Source organism: Hippocampus guttulatus, chromosome 2 (assembly GCF_054856545.1).
Source record: "Hippocampus guttulatus isolate MCC_2025c chromosome 2, RoL_Hgut_1.0, whole genome shotgun sequence".
Taxonomy (NCBI): domain Eukaryota; kingdom Metazoa; phylum Chordata; class Actinopteri; order Syngnathiformes; family Syngnathidae; genus Hippocampus; species Hippocampus guttulatus.
In genome coordinates, this window is record NC_141262.1 from 22419775 (window position 1) to 22441317 (window position 21543).

The following is a 21543-nucleotide window of genomic DNA, read 5'->3' on the forward strand; positions in this document are numbered from 1 at the left end:
ATTACTGCTTTTTCTGCACTCAGTGATTGACTTCTATGCAAAGTCATTTCTCAACTTGTCTTCCTTGCCATGTCATGCCTGTTGAGTGTTGATTTACTTCATGTTAAGAAACTACTGCACTACAACATTAATTCATAAATGTATATCATATTCTTTTATTTTTGTTTTTCTCAGTATAAATAACACGTACCCTGACTGTTCTACTCTTTGAATAAAAACACTTCATTCAAGCGTCAGGGAGTGCAAGGGGTTATGATGGAGGGGTGTTGCAAATCATGAAGACCTGCCAAGTGGTATGATAGCATTGTTTTATACATGTCCTCGGCTCGGGCTCAGCTTCAAAATCAGTCCTTGGCCTTGGCCTTGGCCTTGGCCTCGGAGTCAAGTCCTTGGCCTTGGCCTCGGGTTGCCGGTCCTTGGACACAACACTGGTCAAAGGACACAAAAGGATGGAGAGTTACAACACATTTTTGATCAGAACCACTGCGCCATTTGTCGGAGGATAAACTGCGCAAACACTGCAGCTCTGCTTACCTTTTGGCTTTTCACGTGATCTGTGCTGTCCTGCTGTATGCAGCCAAGTGACGGACAGAGAAACTTGGGGCGGTATTCGGTAAATTAGTGCCACAAAGTTACACGTGTTCACGGACACTTTTGTGAAAGGAATGACATTTATGTACCCAATCTAACAGCAACTTTTTATTTGACTTTTACATCATATTCCCTCACCAAAACAAACTGAAGGATGCTTTTTAGGTCATATGGACACTTTATTGCATTTTACCGAAAATAGATTGAACAAAATAGCTGGAGTTGTTTGTGCGGCTCTTAAAAAAAAAATGTACGTTACAGTATGTACACAGAATGATTCCTTCATGTCACACCCACAGATTGTCAAAGGAAAAAGTCAAGTCAGTCGCACAAATACTTCGTTTGTCCATCAGCATCCCACTCCCAAGCCTTTATATTGTGAGGCAGCCATTTTGTAGTGTTCTTGCAATGTGATACGACTGCATACGGGAGTAGGGAATAAGTCAACGATTCAGAACACAGCCCACCATCACACCAAGGTCTCGGAGCCCGAGCCTTTCCCTGTGAAAAAGTCCCAGAAGCTGGCCTTGCTTTCCTCGGGGGGCGCCTGTCTCACCCAAACACTGCCCGCGTCCGCCGGGTACTGCTGACTGGAGGTGGAAGACACGGCACATAAGGCAGGCTGGGCCAGACTGAGCAGGTTGTGGTGGGAGTGGAACTGGCGCATGTGGCGGACCGATTTGCCGGGCCGGACTTCTCCTGTTGGTACGCAGTATTGAATTAAGGATCTTGGGCTCGTTTCCAAGGCCTACGAGGCACTCTTAGAATGCTGATGATGTCATCGGCAGACGTGAAAGGAGAGCATACCGTATCTGCTGTTGTGCTGCTTCCTGGTGTGGTTCATCTTGAGCACGCTGAGGAAGACTTGGCTACTTAGGCCGCCCTCAAGCGATGAGCGGGGCTCCATCGGGGTTGGGGACAGACTCCCAGTGGAGGCCCCGACAGAGTCCAAAGACGCTCCTGTGTCCCGGCGGCCGCCCAAGCCGGCGCCACTCTCCATCGTCACGTAACTGCCGCTATAGGGACGGAGTCGAGCGGGGTTAGGGCTGCGTTTGTAAGGCAGTCAGTCGTCAAAACGGTGATTGTCGTCACCTGAGTTTGCGGCGAAGGAGATAGTCGATGATGTCGGGGTCGGTCTGGATCAGACTCACCAGGACTTCCTGTTGTAGCTCGGCTGACACCTACGGAACATGCTGGAATAATTTGGTGGAACTCAACCACGTCGCATTTACCATGCTTCATTGAGACGTCCGAGCTCCTCTCTCACAACATCAGTACGTCACTAATAATAGTCGTTCTCCGTAGAGGATGAAGAATATGTGACTGAGTCAACTTCACCTGGGAGTAGCACTGAACAGCTCGAGCCTATTTTTCATTTACCGTATTTTCCAGAGTAGAAGTCGCAGTTTTTTTCATAGTTTGGCCGGGGGTGCGACTTATACTCTGGAGTGACTTATGTGTGAAATGGTAAACACATTGTACACATCACATGTTATTGATTCGGTTGCCCCCTGAGCGCCTCCCTGGTGAGGTGTTCCGGGCATGTCCCACCGGGAGGAGACCCCGAGGAAGACCCAGGACACGCTGGAGAGACTATGTCACCCAGCTGGCCTGGGAACGTCTCGGGATCCCCCGGGGAGAGCTGGAAGAAGTGGCTAGGGAGAGGGAAGTCTGGGTTTCCCTGCTAAAGCTGTTGCCCCCGCGACCCGGCCCCGGATAAGTGGTAGATGATGGATGGATGGATGGATGGATGGATAAAGCGCAAGAGGGTGCTCTCAGCCTGTGTTGATACTTTCCACTTTGGCGGTAAATGAGAAAAAAAACACTGACAATGACTCTGACGTAAGCGACGTAGAAGAGGAAGCGCTGCATCTTCTACCTCCGGAGTTGGCGCAGTTGTTTAAAAGTGACACCGAGCATGGAAGATCTCATTGGATTTCGTGATTTGGAGTGACACTGATGGTTTGGTAAATTTGTTAGCATGTTCTTTGTTCTTTGTTCTTTGTGCTATAGTTGTCTAAATAACTCTTAATATGTTACGTGAACAACCAGGCACATTCACAGTTCGTTGTTTAAGCGTCATGTAATGTTAGCATATCGTACACTTATTCAGCCTGTTGTTCTCTCGCTTTATTTTTATTTTAAATTGCCTTTCAAGATGACATGTATGTTTTTGGTGTTGGATTTTATCAAATAAATTTCCCCCAAAAATCCGACTTATACTCCAGTGCGATTTATATATGTTTTTTCCTTCTTAATTAAGCATTTTTTGGCTGGTGCGATTTATAATCCGGAGCGACGTATAATCCGAAAAATACGGTATCCATATTGCTCGCCATTTGCCAAGACTAAAGCGAATCACCATGAAAAGTCTCCTGTAGTTCTGCATGAGCGCCAGGGTAACGTTAATAATAGCCGTGCTGTCCTCGATTCCCATGGCCTGTGGACTGGCCTCTCCTCCTCGTTCCCTTTGGAGCAGGTTGGGTCCAAAGATGACCGCCAGGTTGGCGGCCGTCATCTTGTTTCCGGCGATCTGTGCCGGTCAGAGAGGCAAGTTCATGAGCGGCGGGCCAAAGTTGCAATCCGTGCAGGTTGAAAAACGTAAGGAATAGAAACGTAGGGAGTAAAACCCAGATCTACTCAAGTACAGGAGCAAAACATTTGCAGTCCAGGACGTGGCACCACTGACCTCTTCGTTGTTGGCGCCGACGCTGTCCTGGGCGAAGCTGTGCACCGTGTGCAGGAAAGTGAGGAGGCGCAGCAGCGTGTCACAGTTGCAAGGAGGCAGCAGGTAGAGGAGGTGCTGCAGGTACTGGAGCTGCTCTTCTCCTCCAAGGACTGGACGACACCCACAAGAAAAAAAAATCATCAAGTGGAAATGAGTTATCGACCACAAATGATGTGATCTGAGGATAGTTTTGGTGCATGCGTACAGTTGGCGTGCAGGAAGGCGGGGTACAGCTCTCTGGTCAGTAGAGGGTCCGGCATTTCTCTCAAAAACTCTTTCAGCAAGGCAGCCACGTCGTGCACACTGTGCTCCTCGTCCAGCTGGACGTCCATGCCTGCGTCAAAGTCCTCCCTCAGCTGCGCAGGGGTGGAGACAAGGACGGGATGCTAACGGCGTCTGTATTTGTCAACGCACCCACCAAGAAGTGAGCTCACCTGCCGCACCCTCTTCTTGGAGCTCCCGACTCGGAAGATGCCCACGGTCTGAAGACCTGAAGGGAGGACGGAAGGCGAGTCAGGCGTGCTGACAGAGCGCAAGATTAAGAGAGAGGAGGACGGCCGCCTCACCGTGGGCCTCGATGTGGCCACAGCAGCGCTCCAGAACCTGAGGCACCTGCGGGTAGAACGGGTTGAGGCTCAGCCTGTTTTGGCTTCTGCCCTCCGATGAGTCGCCACCGTTCTTCTTCAGCTCCAACTCGGCCGGATGGGACAGCTGCAGCGCCTCCAGCAAGCGGGACTGACTGTCCACCAGATCGGAGATGGAGTCGACAGAGAGGCCACCCTGGGATCGGAGCGGAGTCGACAGAAGTACGGTTTCTATTGTGTTCCGTTCTGGTGCCAGTCTTTCGGCTGCCAGGCGGCAAATTAGCTTATCAGGGAGCAATTTTCCCTTTAAAGTGAGACAAGTGGCACAGGTATCGAAATCTTTATCTATCTTTGGTAGCTACAAAATGCTGCCGTCAAGTGATACACGATTAACTGATTTATGTGATGACGTCATTCTTATCAATCAATCCGAGATTTGAATTGACCCAGCGCTAAGGTAGGAAGGCGTAAGTGGTTCAGTATTTTTATTTTATTCGCGCGGCAGTGGTCCAAATTGTACGTAGGTTAGGGGTTAAATGCCATATTGGCCCGAATATAAGACGATGTTTTTTGCATTGAAATAAGACTGAAAAAGTGGGGGTCGTCTTATATTCAGGGTCTTGACATTATACCCATTCATGACGCTAGATGGCGCCAGATATCAATGAAGCGAATGCTGAACTTGACTCCCCAGGTCAAAGTGAACCCCTGCCATAATCTGGAGAAAAGTGGGTCAAAGATCGGCGAGGTTCACCGGCAGCTGAAGAGAAGTTATGATGTCATTTACATTTCAAAAACCACAAGCCATTCATTTACGAATGTGATTGCACTTTAGATTTGAATGAGGCAAAATAACATGCTTTTTCTCTCAAATATATTGTTATAATCATTTGTTTCAAATGCACTGTAATTATTTTCTGTATAAAAATGAATTTGGTGTTCAAAAAGTCTTTTTTCAAACATGAGTCTTGAAAAAGAGGGGGTCGTCTTATAATCAGGGCCGTCTTATATTCGGGCCAATACGGTAGTTCAAGAATTTTTGTTGATTAATCGATCCTCTCTATCGACAATTTACTTGCGCATCTTTGATCGTTGCCTCAATTAATCCTTTTCGGATTACCATGATTTGGATGACTGAGGTTTTACCCGTCTCTGTCCTCGCCCAACGGTGTCCAAAACGGAGCGTGGCGGCGCCGGGGCCACCAAGTTAGTGGGCGTTGAGGGGCGCGCGCTCCCCGAGAGCAGCTGTCGCTTCTCGGCCCGGAACCGCAGGATGCTAGCCTCCAGCTCCAAGCAGTCCCGTCGGCTCTCCTTCACGGCGTCCTGACGGCGTTTCAAGGCCCGGTCGTTGACGATGACCTGCGACAGCGGGATGCCGAACGCCTTGGGGGCAGATTCTGACAAACAATGCGTGCCGCTTTAGACAGAACGATTGAGAACAAATGACACTCAGTTGGGGGGAAAAAACGGATTCCCATAGCAAAACAACAAGGACGCAGTTAAAAGTTAAATGACCATCCATCCATCCATCCATCCATCTTCTACCGCTTATCCGGGGCCGGGTCGTGGGGGCAACAGCTTTAGCAGGGAAGCCCAGACCTCCCTCTCCCTAGCTACTTCTTCCAGCTCTCCCCGGGGGATCCCGAGACGTTCCCAGGCCAGCTGGGTGACATAGTCACTCCAGCGTGTCCTGGGTCTTCCTCGGGGTCTCCTCCCGGTGGGACATGCCCGGAACACCTCACCAGGGAGGCGTTCAGGAGGCATCCGAATCAGATGCCCAAGCCACCTCATCTGGCTCCTCTCGATGTGGAGGAGAAGCGGCTCGACTCTGAGCCCCTCCCGGATGACCGAGCTTCTCACCTTATCTCTAAGGGAGAGCCCGGACACCCTGCGGAGAAAACTCATTTCGGCCGCTTGTATCCGGGATCTCGTTCTTTCGGTCACGACCCATAGCTCGTGACCATAGATGAGGGTTGGAACGTAGATCGACCGGTAAATTGAGAGCTTCGCCCTTTGGCTCAGCTCCTTCTTCACCACGACAGACCGATACAACGTCCGCATCACAGCAGACGCTGCACCGATCCGCCTGTCGATCTCTCGCTCCCTCCTGCCCTCACTCGTGAACAAGACCCCAAGATACTTAAACTCCTCCACTTGGGGCAAGATCTCTCCCCCAACCCGGAGGGGGCACTCCACCCTTTTCCGACTGAGGACCATGGTTTCAGATTTGGAGGTGCTGATTTTCATCCCAACCGCTTCACACTCGGCTGCGAAACGCTCCAGTGAGAGTTGGAGAGCCCCGTTTGAAGGAGCCAACAGCACCACATCATCTGCAAAAAGCAGGGATGCAATACTGAGGCCACCAAAACGGACGCCCTCAACGCTTCGGCTGCGCCTAGAAATTCTGTCCATAAAGATTATGAACAGAATCGGCGACAAAGGGCAGCCTTGGCGGAGTCCTACCCTCACTGGAAACGATTCCGACTTACTGCCGGCAATGCGAACCAAACTCTGACATCGGTGGTATAGTGACCGAATAGCCCGTATCAGGGGTTTCGGTACCCCATACCCACGAAGCACCCCCCACAGAACTCCCCGAGGGACACGGTCAAACGCCTTCTCCAAGTCCACAAAACACATGTAGACTGGTTGGGCGAATTCCCACATACCCTCGAGGACCCTGCTAAGGGTGTAGAGCTGGTCGACTGTTCCACGGCCGGGACGAAAACCACACTGCTCCTCCTCAATCTGAGGCTCGACTTCCTGACGGACCCTCCTCTCCAGCACCCCTGAATAGACCTTACCAGGGAGGCTGAGGAGTGTGATCCCTCTGTAGTTGGAACACACCCTCCGGTCCCCCTTTTTAAAAAGAGGGACTACCACCCCGGTCTGCCAATCCAGAGGCACTCTCCCCGTTGACCACGCGATGTTGCAGAGGAGTGTCAACCAGGACAGCCCCACAACATCCAGAGCCTTGAGGAACTCCGGGCGGATCTCATCCACCCCTGGGGCCCTGCCACCGAGGAGCTTTTTAACCACATCGGTGACTTCAACCACAGAGATAGGAGAGCCCACCTCAGGGTCCTCAGACTCTGCTTCCTCCAAGGAAGACGTGTTGGTGGAGTTGAGGAGGTCTTCGAAGTATTCTGCCCACCGGTTCACAACGTCCCGAGTCGAAGTCAGCAGTGCCCCATCCCCACTGTACACAGTGTTAGTGGTGCACTGCTTCCCCCTCCTGAGACGTCGGATGGTGGACCAGAATTTCCTCGAAGCCGTCCGGAAGTCGGCTTCCATGGCCTCACCGAACTCTTCCCACGCTCGGGTTTTTGCCTCGGCGACCACCGAAGCTGCGTTCCGCTTGGCCAGTCGATACCCGTCAGCTGCCTCTGGGGTCCCACAGGCCATAAAGGCTCGATAGGACTCCTTCTTCAGCTTGACGGCATCCCTTACTGCTGGTGTCCACCAGCGAGTACGAGGGTTGCCGCCACGACAGGCACCAACCACCTTACGGCCACAACTCAGATTGGCCGCCTCAACAATAGAGGCACGGAACATGGTCCACTCGGACTCAATGTCCCCCGTCTCCCCCGGAACATGGGAAAAGCTCTGTCGGAGGTGGGAGTTGAAACTCCTTCTGACAGGGGATTCCGCCAGACGCTCCCAACAAACCCTCACAATACGTTTGGGTCTGCCAGGACGGACCGGCATCTTCCCCCACCATCGGAGCCTACTCACCACCAGGTGGTGATCAGTTGACAGCTCCGCCCCTCTCTTCACCCGAGTGTCCAAAACATGCGGCCGCAAATCCGATGATACAACCACAAGGTCGATCATCGAACTACGGCCCAGGGTGTCCTGGTGCCAAGTGCACATATGGACACCCTTATGTTTGAACAAGGTGTTCGTTATGGACAGTCCGTGACGAGCACAGAAGTCCAATAACAAAACACCACTCGAGTTCTGATCGGGGGGGCCGTTCCTCCCAATCACGCCCCTCCAGGTCTCACTGTCATTGCCCACGTGAGCATTGAAGTCCCCCAGCAGAACAAGGGAGTCCCCAGCAGGAGTACTCTCCAGCACACCCTCCAAGGACTCCAAAAAGGGTGGGTATGCTGAGCTGCCGTTTGGTGCATATGCACAAACAACAGTCAGGACCCGTCCCCCCACCCGAAGGCGGAGGGAAGCAACCCTCTCGTCTACCGGTGTGAACCCCAATGTACAGGCACTGAGCCGGGGGGCAATGAGTATGCCCACACCTGCTCTGCGCCTCTCACCATGAGCAACTCCAGAGTGGAAGAGAGTCCAACCCCTCTCGAGAGAACTAGTACCAGAACCCAGGCTGTGTGTGGAGGCAAGTCCGACTATATCCAGTTGGAACTTCTCTACCTCACACACCAGCTCGGGCTCCTTCCCTGCCAGAGAGGTGACATTCCATGTCCCAAGAGCTAGCTTCTGCAGCCGAGGATCGGACCGCCAGGGTCCCCGCCTTTGGCTGCCGCCCAGCTCGCATTGCACCCGACCCCTTTGACCCCTCCCACGGGTGGTAAGACCATGAGAAGGGGGACCCACGTTGCCTCTTCGGGCTGAGCCCGGCCGGGCCCCATGGGTGTAGGCCCGGCCACCAGGCGCTCGCCAACGAGCCCCACCTCCATGCCTGGCTCCAGAGGGGGGCCCCGGTGACCCGCGTCCGGGCAAGGGAAACTGAGTGCCATCGATTTTATCTATCATAAGGAGCTTAAATGACCATCGTTTTTATTATTGACTCTTTTCTTTATTTTTTACATTGTACACAACTCATTTATTGGGCAATGATTTAATTGTAACATGTATTCATTACATATTTTGATGCATTTTATCCTTTATGAAACATTTTTGGTCTGAATTTCTTTTTGGGGGGGGGGGGGTCTTGGAACGAATTAGGGCATTTACATGGAAAACGTGTCTCTACTTACAAATTTTCTAGTTCCGAAATTTCTTCCAGGACCAATTAATTTTGTAAGTAGAGGTACCAATTTATTGTCATGCTTCACCTTTTTGCCAAAAACCAAATCCAATGTGTTAGGTGACGTCTGCCGCCGCCAGCAGAGGGCGCTAGCAGGCTTTCATGTGCTGGTCTAATCCAGCGAAACCAACTGGAGGTCTGCTAATAGGTGCACTTGGTGGCCTGCTTTGGCCAAGCTTGGCTTTTAAGCTCCTCGCTGACCCCGACGCGCGCCGTCTGACTTTTGGCCAAGTTTGCAGGCAAGTGACAACAATGGCCGCTGAGCCCTTGTTTGGAAACATCCTTGGCACCTTATTTCTTTATTGGGTTTGGTGCAGATCTGGATCATGGGGTAAATCCACTTATGTGAGCATGTTTCAGCCTTTTACTTAAATAGTTTAGGATGGCGGGACCTTGGCAAGGTGTGTTTCATTTGAATTAATCTTGATCTTTTGGGGGGGGGGGGGCGGTGATCCGTTTTTAAATCGAACACAAGAACTAAAAATAGTGTGATGGGTTATGATTCAATTTGTGGCTCGGATCAAATATATCACATGATAAATCGAGGGCTGTTAACAAGGTCACGGCTCTTGAGTGATTAATAAAATAAATCATGACCAAACTTTTTCATTGTGTGAATCCACCATTTGAATGTTAAAATCCAATTCCAGTTGTTCTGATCTAGCCTAAAAGTGAAATATGAAAATCTGGCATGTTTTTTTCTATTTTTTGCACTAAATTAAAATAAATAAATAAATAATGAGTCCATCTTTCAATTTTTGATTGGCAATTCAAAATGGAAAGAAGAAATGATACTCTACTTGGATTTTTTTTCTATGGCTTCATTCCAGTTTGGCATTGGTTGCTCTCTGAAGCTGGATAATGAATTGCCTTTTTGTAATGTGGGGAAACACTATCATAGCTTCCAAACTCAACATGGCTATTACCTCCGCCAAGGAGGATGTTCAGCGGCGGTGAGAAGACGGGCAGAGCCAGCAGGAGCGGGGCCAGCTCCCGATGTTCCAGGTTTTCATTAACGGGGTTAGACTTCAGATAAGTCTGTACGTGCGGCTAAGCGGCAACAGGTGTTGCGTCTTTAAAGATTTGCATCATCGTTTGTTGACCTTCATCATGACGGATTTTTCCCTGTCAATGCTGCAAAACACTTATGTTTTTTAAAATACTATCGCATTTGCACCCAAAAAAAAAAAAGGCATAAACTGGAATACTTCTGCCACCCTGACAGGAATTTTTTTTATAGTGTGTGTATTCAACTTACCACGCTCTTTTTTTTCCTTGGAAAATGAGTCAAACTTCCTGCGCAGCGACTTTCGTCGTTTGCGAATTTCTGTGGAGGGAGATAAGATTCATTGATTTTTTTCCCCCCCACACAAGTGCAGGTTTTCAAACAAAGAAACTTTGGAGAGCAAAATCCCGAGTGAGCATGTCATTATATGTAGTGTCCATTTAAATAATGTGGCTGAGTCATTCTGTGGCATCACATGCTGTGAGAAGTTGGGGGCGAAGGGTGGTCTCTTTTCCTGAAGCAGCAAAGCAGGAAGCCCGCAAAAAGGACAAAGAGGAGCATGAGAACAAGCAAATAAGAGAAAAAGTCTCTCAAGTGTTGACAGAGAATTCCATTGAGCTCGCCAGTGGCTAAATATGTCGGACAACTTTCAACAGGACAACCCTCAAAATGTCAGCAAAAGACAACAGGAAGTCAAAGAAGGCAGTGGGGGCTGAGGGGGGGGGGGGGGGTGGCGACAGATGTGACCTGATGTGCTCACTTCAGGGGAGAAAGTTGTACGGGAAGATTCCCACACTTGCACGGGTGGAATATACGCCAACCCACGTCCAACACACAAAACTCCAATGGAGACTCGAATTACCCGACTTATTAGTCCACTAGCTCAATGCTAATGCTAACACAATAACACCACATACACCCAACCAATGCATCCATTTTTGATAACCCTGATACTGCACAGACACACACGACAGTATATAGCCCTTTAAATAACAGACATTTGGACATACATTCTTTATCCTCTGAGCTGTTGAGGTTGTTTTTTTTTTTGAAGGAGTCTGGAGTGGACGAAGAGTGTATCCATTCAGATGATTTGAGATACAAGTGCCAAGTATTCCACTCATATCTCAATGCACCGCTGTCCTGCCACATAAAAAATAAAAATAAAAACATCCCTCATAATCACATTTTGTCATCAACTTTTGTATGGGCACCAAAGCAAACGCTTCACTGAGAAAGACTTTGCTCAATGGACAAATGAGTCCAATCCACAAGGTGGAACTAAGGCCAACAGAGTGGCATCACGGGCTAATACTTGCAGACGTTGAGCTATACATACATTTATACACAGAAGTTAATAGTTCTGAGAAAGGCAGCCGGCCAGCAAGACGAGGCTGAGAAAAGCAGCTTAGAAAGTCTCATAGGACACACAAACTCGCAAGAACGATCCCTGTTGCCTTCGTGTCTTGCGTGTGACGGGCCGTCTTCACCGGAAGAGTAAAAGGACCAAAATTTGGAAGCAAACAAGTGTCTGGATGCCTCACTTAGATTCGGCAAAACTGATGGATGAGCCATCTCAGTTCATTTTTCAAAGACGGAACCGTCGATGATGTCTGGAGAACTTGCCGTGCATCTTTTGAAGTCAGCAGTTCGACTATGCACATCTGGAAGCAAGTTTGGATGAGGAACTGGGCCGCGGCCAACAGTCATCCATCGCATGTTTACATATCAGAGAGAGCTCCAAATTGCTGGCGCGACGGACCTTGATTAACTCATTGCAACTCAACTTTATTGTGCAAGCACTTTAACAAGTGCAGCTGTAATAAAGTGCTGCAGATCAAAAATGAATAAAAATGTTAAATAATAAACTGTCGGCTTGTATCATTCTCTGAAGGAGTTCTTGGGCCACGCTGATAAGAAGATGAACTGAACTATTTTTTTTGTAGTCTTGTAAAATGTCCTTCTCATCATTGTTTTCTCCTAGGAGGATTTTTTTCCTATTACTGTAAAATGAGGGGTGGGGGGGCCTCATATTTTTGCGAAATGCCCCATGTGGCTTAAATTAGCACTTGTTTATAGTTTTATAAATAGCCTGGCTAAAGTCTTTCAGCCTGCCTTTGGTCTTTTGCATCATTAGCATTAAGCTAGCAGACCTTTGGCCAATACATTATACCGCGCGTTTGAAAATGTTAGCGTTGAAATACTGAGTGTGGCTCATTCTCTTTTGTGTTAAAATGAGTTTTACCGTTAACCTTCACTGGGGAGACAAAATTTTTTTCATCCATGTTATCCTCTGAATTAGCTTGTGTTGAAATACATTCACTACGTGTTTAAAAATGCTGTATGGGAGGGCTCAAACAGTTTGGAGAAGATTTTCACCCACGGTGAGCGGCTCTGCGATGTATCCCATGCAAAAGGTTGGGCTTCATTACATTTACATAAGAAACAGCAACATTGGTCTCTTTGCGCAATGTGCTTGCCCGGGACGTCCAACGTTTTCCCTATTCGCAGTTGTTCCAGCCTCTCCTTCCAAGTTCTTGAAGCCGTCTCCCCCCAACCATCAGCCCATCAATCGGTTGGCTTTGCCTTGCCGTTCTTGTGCTCCGTTAGTCATAAATCTGAGCACGTCCCAAATCCTCGCCTTACAAAAGCATCCACAACCCGCACTTGGTCAGGTATCCCCCATATGCGAATGTCACCAATAAGTAGGGAATCGTAGCCTTACACGTACCTCTGGGAATGCTGATCTTCAAGTGGAGGTCCTTCTGGTCCAGGTGGAACAAGGCCACTTGCTGGAGTCTGGCTCGCTCCACTTCGGATAGGGTCTGGATGCTAACGGACTGGAGTCGCACGCTCTGACCCAGCATGTTGGCCCACGTGAGGCCCCCCTGGCCGGACCCCAAGAAAAACACATGAGATGGAAATGCAACGCACCGTCATCTGGGAATATTTAGCGCGAAAAAAAAGATTGCCCGGCTGTCCGTCACCGAGTTCGGGCACACAAATGCCGGTAAATTATCTGCAATGTGACATTTGATCAAAGTGAGGTGGAATTTTCCGCGACATGCTTAAGCTATCCGAGTGGATTGTCGGGCATGCTCACAATAGCCTGTCTCGGTTTTCCCCAATCCGTTTGTAGTATGAATGCAATTTCCATAGAAATTGCATGCAATTGCTGAAAGGCTGCCGTTGGCTGAACTCAAACTTCATTCAACAGTTCAAATGTAGAATGCAAATTTGAAGCTAAAGTTGGAAATGGAAGATTCTCTTGAATTCTCAAATCTCTCTTCATATGGGACGTATAGTGTAAAACAATTGGGATAGTTTTATGATAAAGAGCTCCCAAGATGTCCTGAACATTTTCAAATTTGGATATATTTGACGATGGGGCAATGCGAAGGGCAGGGGCGTTGCCAGAAAATTTTCAGTGGGGTCGCCAGAGTGAGACAACACCTCTGTGAGGGCTGACCGTGCGTGGATCCATCTTTCTTTATCATACCATAAGTAACAAGCAACATTCTGCTAATCTTAATTTACTCGATCATGTCATTTTCTTTGCAGTGGATTTTCTTGTGTGTCGTCTACTTTAAATTGAATACACTTTTGCGCTAGCTAACAGATAATCAAATGTTCTTCGCTTGAGACAGACTATACATTTATTCTTTAAATGTGCAGTTAATACAAATAAATTAATAAATAAAAATAAAAACTCGTGGCACAGTATCTGACAAGAGGTGTCCTTGGCTCCCCATGGCCACCCTGTAGCTCCACCCCTGGTGGAAGGAGGTGAATTTGTAAAAACTCCCTATTTGTTCATTTTACCGTGACTCTTCGCGCGAACCAGTTATCACATTGGCCAAATTCCTACTGTCCTGAGTAAGATAAACATTTTCAATTTGGAATGATTTTGGAAAGTGGATGTAAACATGTAAAATATCTTGTCAGTCGGGAACTTTGCCTGATCAAGATAGCTCTCCTATCTTTAACATTAATTATTATCCAAGCACATTGCTCTCGTAGATGATTGAGCGAGAATGAAGCAGCCAAAGGGTGGTAGGTATGCGTGCATGTTACGCAAGTCTACATGAAGGGGAAAAAAAAAGTGCAACTCCACTTGCTTATTCCTTGGATAAACAGCAACTGAAGAGCAGAAAGACCAAATTTGCCCTTGCAGACCAAAACGACACACGAGTACATCCAGTACGTTGTGGTGCCGCTGGCACCTATCAAGGCCATCGATTTTGATACCATCCTCGCAAAAATTATGCGGCGTCAGATTACAGTGTCCGACGTTAAATTCCATATTTCAACAAGTTTCAGCCAGCAAATAAAACATTTGGGGAGACAACAAACAATCAACTGTCATCTGTTAAGGCACAAATACCTGGATTGAGAGTGGGGTTTCTTTTCCCGGTGAATAGATTTCCAAAATGTGTCCCGATGGGCCCCCCCACCACCCCGGCACCCGCACCCGCTATTCGGACACCATTGAGGCGAGTGGCACGGTCTGACTCCAAGTTAGTGAGCGCGCAGCATGAGTAAGGCGAGAGGGAGGTCCGGAGAAAGGAGTTAGATTACAACAAGAGGAGGAGGAAGAGGACAAGTTGTGACTTCCACGAGCTGGAGAATATAAACACCGGTGGGGTTGGGGGTGTTGGCAGACAGAGGGAAGCAAATTGCGGAGAGGGAGGGGGTGAGGGGGTCCCAAAAAGCCACCAATGAAGAACCTCTGCAAATACGGGAGAATATGAGGAGGGAAAAAAAGGAAGGCAGGGCAGGCGAGTGCTAAAATGAGCAGGATTAAAACATTGGATTAAAAAGGACGCAAGCAAAGACGCAGGAGGCTGAAGATGAGAGCAGACGTGAGAGGGCTAAGTATCGTGAGTGGGTGGGTGAGTGAGTGTCCACGTGCATGTGTGTATTCCTCTCTACCGTCCTCTGCTTGACACCCGCCGTCACAGGACGGCGCCGCCTTACATTTCCAAGTCAAAAGGTCACATGATTACGAACCCGATGGCCCCCGCCATGTGTGATGACACGGCCCATCTGGTTCAAAAAAACCCCAAAACAAAACAAGATGGAAGACACCGACACACACACCAGACACTTTGTAGGACAACATTGCACTCTATTAACCTTAGCATCCCATGAGACAGCCAAGTGTGTGTTGAACATTCCCTTGAATGTGATGCAATTCAGAATATTCAAAACAGATGCCAGTCTGACGACGCAGCGCAGTTTCAGAAGCACAGTAATAAGCGATCCCCGGACGACTGCGCAAAAGCTGGACGCCGTCGATTCTCATTGGCTTCCTTGCAGCGCAAGCGCAATCTCGGTCATTGGGCGCTAATGCACCATCAAGTTTTCATCATATATTAAGAGTGTTCCTTTATCTGGGGCGGCCCAGTAGTCGAGTGGTTAGCACGTCGACTTCACAGTGCAGAGGTTCAATTCCAGCTCTGGCCTTCCTGTGTGGAGTTTGTATGTTCTCCCGTGTTTGCTCCGGTTTCCTCCCACATTCCAAAAACATGCAGTTGAGTGACAAGAACAGAAGAATAGCATTTCCATCAATTTCAATGGGGAAAATTGACTTGAAAGACAAGAAAAGTCATGGAAAGAAACAAAAAGGCCGTTGGTCAAAAATGTTACATTGTAACATCAAAAATGTTACATTCCATTACATACAACCCTTACATTGTTACTTTTCCCAAAATCGCAACTAGCTCCTGAAACGTCTCCGGGCGACCAGCACAAAAGCGGCGGAACCAATTGTGTTTCCCCCTTCATCGTGAACGCTTGCCTACTTTGCAGCTGAGTCCCGGCAGGAAATACCGACAGCGAAAAGGAGATGGGGAGCAAGGATAGGGACGGTCTTCTCACTCCGCAACTGCCTCCGTTCTCTAAACAGGACGTTCACACCCTCAGCCAGGGCTGGACCCGCACAGCGAGCCAATGCCTGGTGGGCCATCGTCTTAGGGGGCTGTTGTGTTGCCATTAAATTATTAGATTAAGTTCAAAAAATTAATAATAAACACGTGGCTTGAACCATCGAAATTAAATAAGTGTCTGACATTGGGAAAACAGAGATGTGGCTGGAAAAGGCTGAACTGAGAGACTGCACGGAGATGCTGGCGAGCAAGCTTCATAAGGAGCGGCATGACCAGGTAGCAGGAATAGTACACTGGAACATCTGTAACAAATAAGGAGTATCTCCACAATCAAGATGGCGGACACTGCCGAAAGGTGGTTGGGAACAACCCGGCCACTTCCAGATCCAGACTGACGAACTGGTGATGACCAACCAGCCTGATGCAGCGGTGGTGGATAAACATCAAAAGACGGCAGTCGTGAAAGATGTCGCAATCCCGAATGATTGCAACATCTGGAAGGAGGAACCAATAAAGTGGAGAAAGACTTTGCGTAGAATCCTCTTCAAGCTCCCAGGCCTCTGGATGAGGACCCGGATTTGAAGGAGATACTGCTCAAGTGGGTGAGAAAATTGTTTGTTTTTAACTTATACACATATATAGTTTGGAGTCAGATCTGAATTATACCTCAGTTGAGGAGGCCACTCGGGTACAATGAACCCCCCGCCCCCCGCCCTCCTCCCCATTGTCATAAAATGTTCCATTTTTATTTACTTGGATTTGATGCTGCTCTGTGAGCGTTAAAGTAGCAGTTTTTGGAAGGTTCATAATTTCTAAAACGTTATGCTAATTCCTGATTACTCCGTCAATGGTGTTTGTCATTATATGTTAGCATTAAGCTAATGAACTGCTAGTTCAAAAAAAAACCATTTGTCTTTTGTTTTTGTGTCAGTTTTACAATAAACATCAACAAGGAGTGACAAATCGTGCTCTGCCTTTTATTACAGCGCAAGGGGTTGATTCTAAAACAACACTACTACTCGTCCATTTGAAACCTTGTCGAACCCGATCCAAGGTGACACCTGAGAAGATGACGACTTTACTCGACTTATCAACCGTTCAAAGGTACGTCGCCACAACATGTTCGTTTTGTTTTCTGTTTACAGAGAATTGTATTCTGACCTGTTCAATAAAGATAAATAAATAAATAACTAGAAATGGAAAAAAATTAATAAATAAAGGTACGTCGCCACTTTCTTCGGCTCACCTCTAAACACGTCATCGATCACGTCATCAGACACCACAAAGCTACGCCTTCTACTGGCTGCCAGCGTCACATACACAGGAAGTGGACCCTTGATTTTCTTTTATCTTGGCCGAATTGCTTCCAGTAGGTGAATGAATGCTGTTTTTTTTTTTTTTTTGTCCAATCACATTTCAGCGTCCTCGTTTTGTCATGTCAATTCAATCTCCCCAGAGCCTTCCCAATCACAACTGCTGACCCATTGAACAAACAATATCAGAAATGGGACTGTTTTTTTCACCAATCACATTTTAGATTAATCTTCACAGGGCCAAAGCACTGGTCCATAATGATGTCATGCTGAGCCGAGTGTGACGCAAGTGAGGCGCTAAGGATGCTGACCTGGTGATAGAAGTGCATGTCGGACGGCACTCGGCAGACTCCCGAAGGCCTCGATGCGAGCGGCTCGGATCCATCCAGCGGGAACGTCTTTCGGGTGTGACGTCCGGTGCTTCCGTTCATCAACGGGAGAATGGAAGCGCCCGTGTTGCTGCTGCTGTTTGTTCTTCTTATTTCATTTTTTCCCCCTCTTGCTGCTTTCCATCACATGATTTGAGCCCCTCCCATGTCCAGCTTTCAGGGGTCACTTTCATCTGTGGCAGGATCCGCTGCACATCACTTCAAGTGGCTTCTATCCTCCTCTCCTTTCCTGGAAAAAAAAAAATCAACACACACACACCCGGACACGCCGCATGCCACCCAGCCAGCGGTTGTCAGCCCTTCCTGTGTGTATGTGCGTTGTAGATAGCATGGCGTGCTCTGTGCTGTCAGAAACAGGAAGTGGGAAGCTTGCTCGCTTGGCCCTGATGAGCCATCTCCTGTGTGTATGCGCATGAGAGACACAGGACACAATTACCGTAGCTCAAAAGCTATGGCAGGCCATCGGAGCATTATTTCGATCATCTACGAGTGCAACGAATTGTCTATCTGCGAGTCGGCTCTAAATATTCCTTTGTAAGAAGATAGAACAGTTATAAATAGCAGAACGACGAAGGCGCACAGGTAGAACAACGACATGTGGCTAGCGAGGCAAAACGGCAAACTAGTTGAAAACTGCATGTCACTAATTCTGACATGGACATTAAAATCTGTTAAAATCTAGTGTTTCCCGGGTAGTGGTAGTATACAGATATTCGTGCATAGTTTTGCAAAGGAGTATGGCAAAGCTTTCTGACTAATGTGCAGAGATTTTACACAGGAGTGGAAGGCAAAGGTGCGGAAAAAAGCTTTACTAGTAAGACAGTATTTCTCGAGTGCCCTGGTTGTTCTACTACTAGCATGTTGAATAATAATAATAATAATAATAATAATACATTTTATTTATAAGCGCCTTTCAAGACACCCAAGGACACTTTACAATAACAAAAAACACAAAACAATATGAGTTGAGCAGCGGCAGCCAAAACGCGCCAGCGTTCACTCAACCCGGAAGTCAGAAAGAAACCACAAGGGAGGGAGAGGGGGAGAAAAAAAACCACGCTATTGTTCAATATATTCCCAGTCACATGGTTTCGAGCTCATTTTGAACCCGAAACACTTCCAAGGACAATGGAAAACAAATTAATATATTGAATTTTGTGTCTATTCATAATAGTCTTTCTAGTGATCACAAAAAGGATACTAGTATGTGGACCTTTAGCTAGATATCACTGATATTCAGCCTAATGTTGCTGTACTAGAATTCTTTTTGTCCACTGTAGTGGGCAATTTTGGCACAGTCGTGGGACAACTACAGAGTACAAATGAGGCACTGAAGTGTGCACTATTTGGCAAGTGAGCGCATATTACAGTGCACTAAAACGACCCAAGTGCAAGGAAATGCAGATTTGATTTTTGTCAAAGGTGATATGTGGCATGACTCCTCTCTGATTTTTTTGTTGTTGTTGTTTGTTTCTGGCATTTCAAAAATGTTTCGAAGAGTGGTCCGGCATCGCTTTCCATACCGATTGACACCCCAAAATAAATGAATAAATAAATAAATCGGCCATTGCAATTTGGTTCTGATTTGATGAATCACATTGCACATGTTAAATTCCATTTTCGTATATTCCTCCCACAAAACAGAAAATGAACTGCGCTGGATTTTAGCGAGTTTGGCATACAGAATAATCTGTTTAGTGAGCGGTCAAGATTGCGCCCGTTTTTTACACATTGCAAACCTCAAGCAATCAAACAAAGACTAAGAGTTTCTACGCAAGAAAAATAATTTATTTATGATAGAATCACTTCATGGCACTGGCATGGCGAAATGTGGCGCTTTTCCGGACAGCTACACACCAAACCACTGGATGGGCCACGAGGGGATTTAATACATATATGGAATATTCCTTTAAATGTCTTTTTTTCCCATAAGGAATAACAAAAATAGAACTCCAATAAGTGGTCTGACTCTATTGATGTCTGTTGCTATAAGCTGCCCCCAAGTGGCGGTTGGGTGCTATTTTTCCCCCTGATCTCGTGAGCGGGTTGGGGGAAAGTCTGTTTTACAACATGGAGGCATCAGCTTGTGTCGTGTGCAGCATGCTCGCGTCAAATGACCTACAACTGAAAGTTCACGAATCGACGTACAACACAACATGGCTGTAAGATTATCTGATGCATGGCACGCGCACACAAGAAAGTCAAGAGAGGCCATTTTAATATGGCGCAAAGTACCTGTATGTGGCCAATTACTGTATATCAAGCGAATGAATCAATGGGAATCTTTCCTGAAAATTCTTAGAAAGTTTGTCAACATTGCAGCTCCTACTGCACAGACACAAAATAACAGCATCAAATAAAAGACAGTGTGCTGCAGTCAGACTTTGCTATACAAAGCAAACCAATACAGTTGTTCAGGGTTTCATCCACTAAATCTTCAAAAAGAAAGCATCACTTCACGATTGGTCAGAAGCAGCGGTGCGATTTGACGTCACGACAAAGGGGGACTCAAGAGAAGAGCGTGTGGCGCTCCATCCTCGCGCCACCAGAGGGAGCCCTCACACAGCCTTCACATGTGCGTCCCGACCCAACCCAGGGTTTGGCACGAGAAAGTAGTAAAAAGAAAAAAAGGGGCAAACGTCTTTTTGTAACTGGTCGCTAGTTGACATTCAGCCGGTGTAAACGAGAGAATGGTCAAAAAGGAACAGTAGGAGTGAGGGAGAGGTCAGGAAGTGACGTCATGCGTCGGGGCGGACGATCGGGGTAGAGAAGCTCTCGACACGCGCCAGTAGGGCTCCCTTTTTGTGGAAGCGTGCCACCACACACACACACACGCACATACGCACACACACACGCATACACACGTGCTCAGGCACAAACACACACCTCTGGTTCGTTGGGTGTGTTTATCCTTCCAAAAACGACAAGGAGACACCGCCCCCCCCCCAAAACCCTCCGCCCCCGCCACCAAAGGCCTGCTTCATGCTCTCCATGCAGAAATTCCGCAGGCACGATGATGATGATGATGATAATTACTTGTGCGGACACCTACTCATGCCAACACACACACACACACACAGGCTCGTGCAGACATTTCTGTTCTTTGTGTGTCTCCTAGGCAGTTTGTTGTTTGTCGTCTCAAGATGTTCTTTGTACACTACACATACATTATAGTGTATGGGTACATCCCACCGGAGCAAAAGACACAAAACAAGTGGGGGCAGTGGCAGGTGGGGGGAAAGGGGGATACTGCCTCTTGACAGTGAAGAAAAGTGCTTTAGTCCATTTGTGGGAGTTCTTAAACGTAATCTGATTTGAAAGATCTTGTGGACCAGTCAGCCATGGATTATAATTATTATTACACGAGTTCCTGAAAATCTACCATTCGATTGGTGATTTCTGAACATTGTTTTTCCCATCGATCTGTCCATCTGGCATTCTCATGGAGCGAGTTGCGGGATCCCCGCTCTGCTCTTGCACACTCTCCCAGAGCTTCAATAGGGAACGATACGACTCCAACCAAGCCAGGGACCATTTGGTCCAAAAGTGTGCTCTGACAGGATTGGACGACGCAAATGGTCAGCCAGTGGTTGGAGCAAAGTCGTGAGCCGTTAGCTTATCCACACTAGAATTGACCTCACTGATCGCTGGCTTTGCCTTGGCTGGTCTGGACTTCTCCACCCTCGCCGGAGAGCTCTGTGACACGTCGCGCCAGTGGGTTTGTGCTTTTGAGAAGTTCGGCGGCGGACACCCTGGCCCCCGCGTTGGAAGATTTGTTGCCCTTCTTCTGCAGCAGGGCCATGAAGTTTTCATTGCGGGAGCTGGACCTCTGGCCGCCGCCCATGGGGAGGTTCATCTGCTTGACAGGGGATGTCAGACTCTGGCGGCTTCCAAAAGAGTCGGAGGGCTCCTTGCGACCCAGAACCTTTCGCTTGGACCTGACAGTGAAGACAAAGAAAGGTACAATAAGGTGGTCCTTGAATTTACAAGCATATCCATATTCCACTGTGGTGAACCCCCCGCCCCCTCCAAAAAACGTGAT

At 47.8% G+C, this 21543-nt stretch overlaps 2 protein-coding genes and 1 long non-coding RNA gene across 4 annotated transcripts in view; 1 reads left to right on the forward strand and 2 right to left on the reverse strand.

The window, feature by feature from the left end:
* Window positions 1-686: 686 nt before the first annotated feature.
* Window positions 687-17864, reverse strand: arhgap36 (Rho GTPase activating protein 36). Of its 2 annotated transcripts, none has more exons than XM_086102912.1 (12): window positions 17424-17864; window positions 12643-12799; window positions 10164-10232; window positions 5050-5300; window positions 3886-4099; window positions 3754-3809; window positions 3525-3675; window positions 3281-3429; window positions 2954-3124; window positions 1684-1772; window positions 1399-1607; window positions 687-1290 (listed from the first exon to the last, which is right to left on the reverse strand). In XM_086102912.1, the coding sequence occupies exons 1-12, from the start codon at window positions 17541-17543 to the stop codon at window positions 1061-1063; spliced, it is 1866 nt and encodes a 621-aa protein (XP_085959038.1). In that variant the 5' UTR covers window positions 17544-17864; the 3' UTR covers window positions 687-1060. The 2 variants fall into 2 exon arrangements, with proteins under 2 accessions (XP_085959038.1, XP_085959045.1); XM_086102919.1 differs by lacking the exon at window positions 17424-17864 and adding an exon at window positions 14296-14633.
* Window positions 14623-19066, forward strand: LOC147208964 (uncharacterized). The gene is made up of 3 exons (XR_015099171.1): window positions 14623-16401; window positions 16786-16903; window positions 17351-19066. It is a non-coding gene; the product is annotated as an uncharacterized LOC147208964 (long non-coding RNA).
* A 201-nt stretch (window positions 19067-19267) lies between these two features.
* The window catches only part of nhsl2 (NHS-like 2), a 29197-nt gene continuing 26921 nt past the window's right edge, over window positions 19268-21543 (reverse strand). Inside the window, exon 10 of the mRNA XM_086102901.1 lies at window positions 19268-21439. Coding sequence (XP_085959027.1) covers window positions 21139-21439 — 301 coding nt within the window. The 3' untranslated portion in view covers window positions 19268-21138. The remainder of the gene's footprint in view (window positions 21440-21543) is intronic.

What these genes read in the sequence shown, in the direction of transcription:
- arhgap36 (XM_086102912.1), bottom strand. Translation starts at nt 17,543, where the DNA reads ATGAACGGAAGCACCGGACGTCACACCCGAAAGACGTTCCCGCTGGAT. An exon ending in CGCCTTCCTGCACGCCAACT is followed by an intron (nt 3,430 to 3,524) that starts GTACGCATGCAC and finishes GGTGTCGTCCAG; the next exon opens with TCCTTGGAGGAGAAGAGCAG. An exon ending in CTCCTTCGCCGCAAACTCAG is followed by an intron (nt 1,608 to 1,683) that starts GTGACGACAATC and finishes CCGTCCCTATAG; the next exon opens with CGGCAGTTACGTGACGATGG.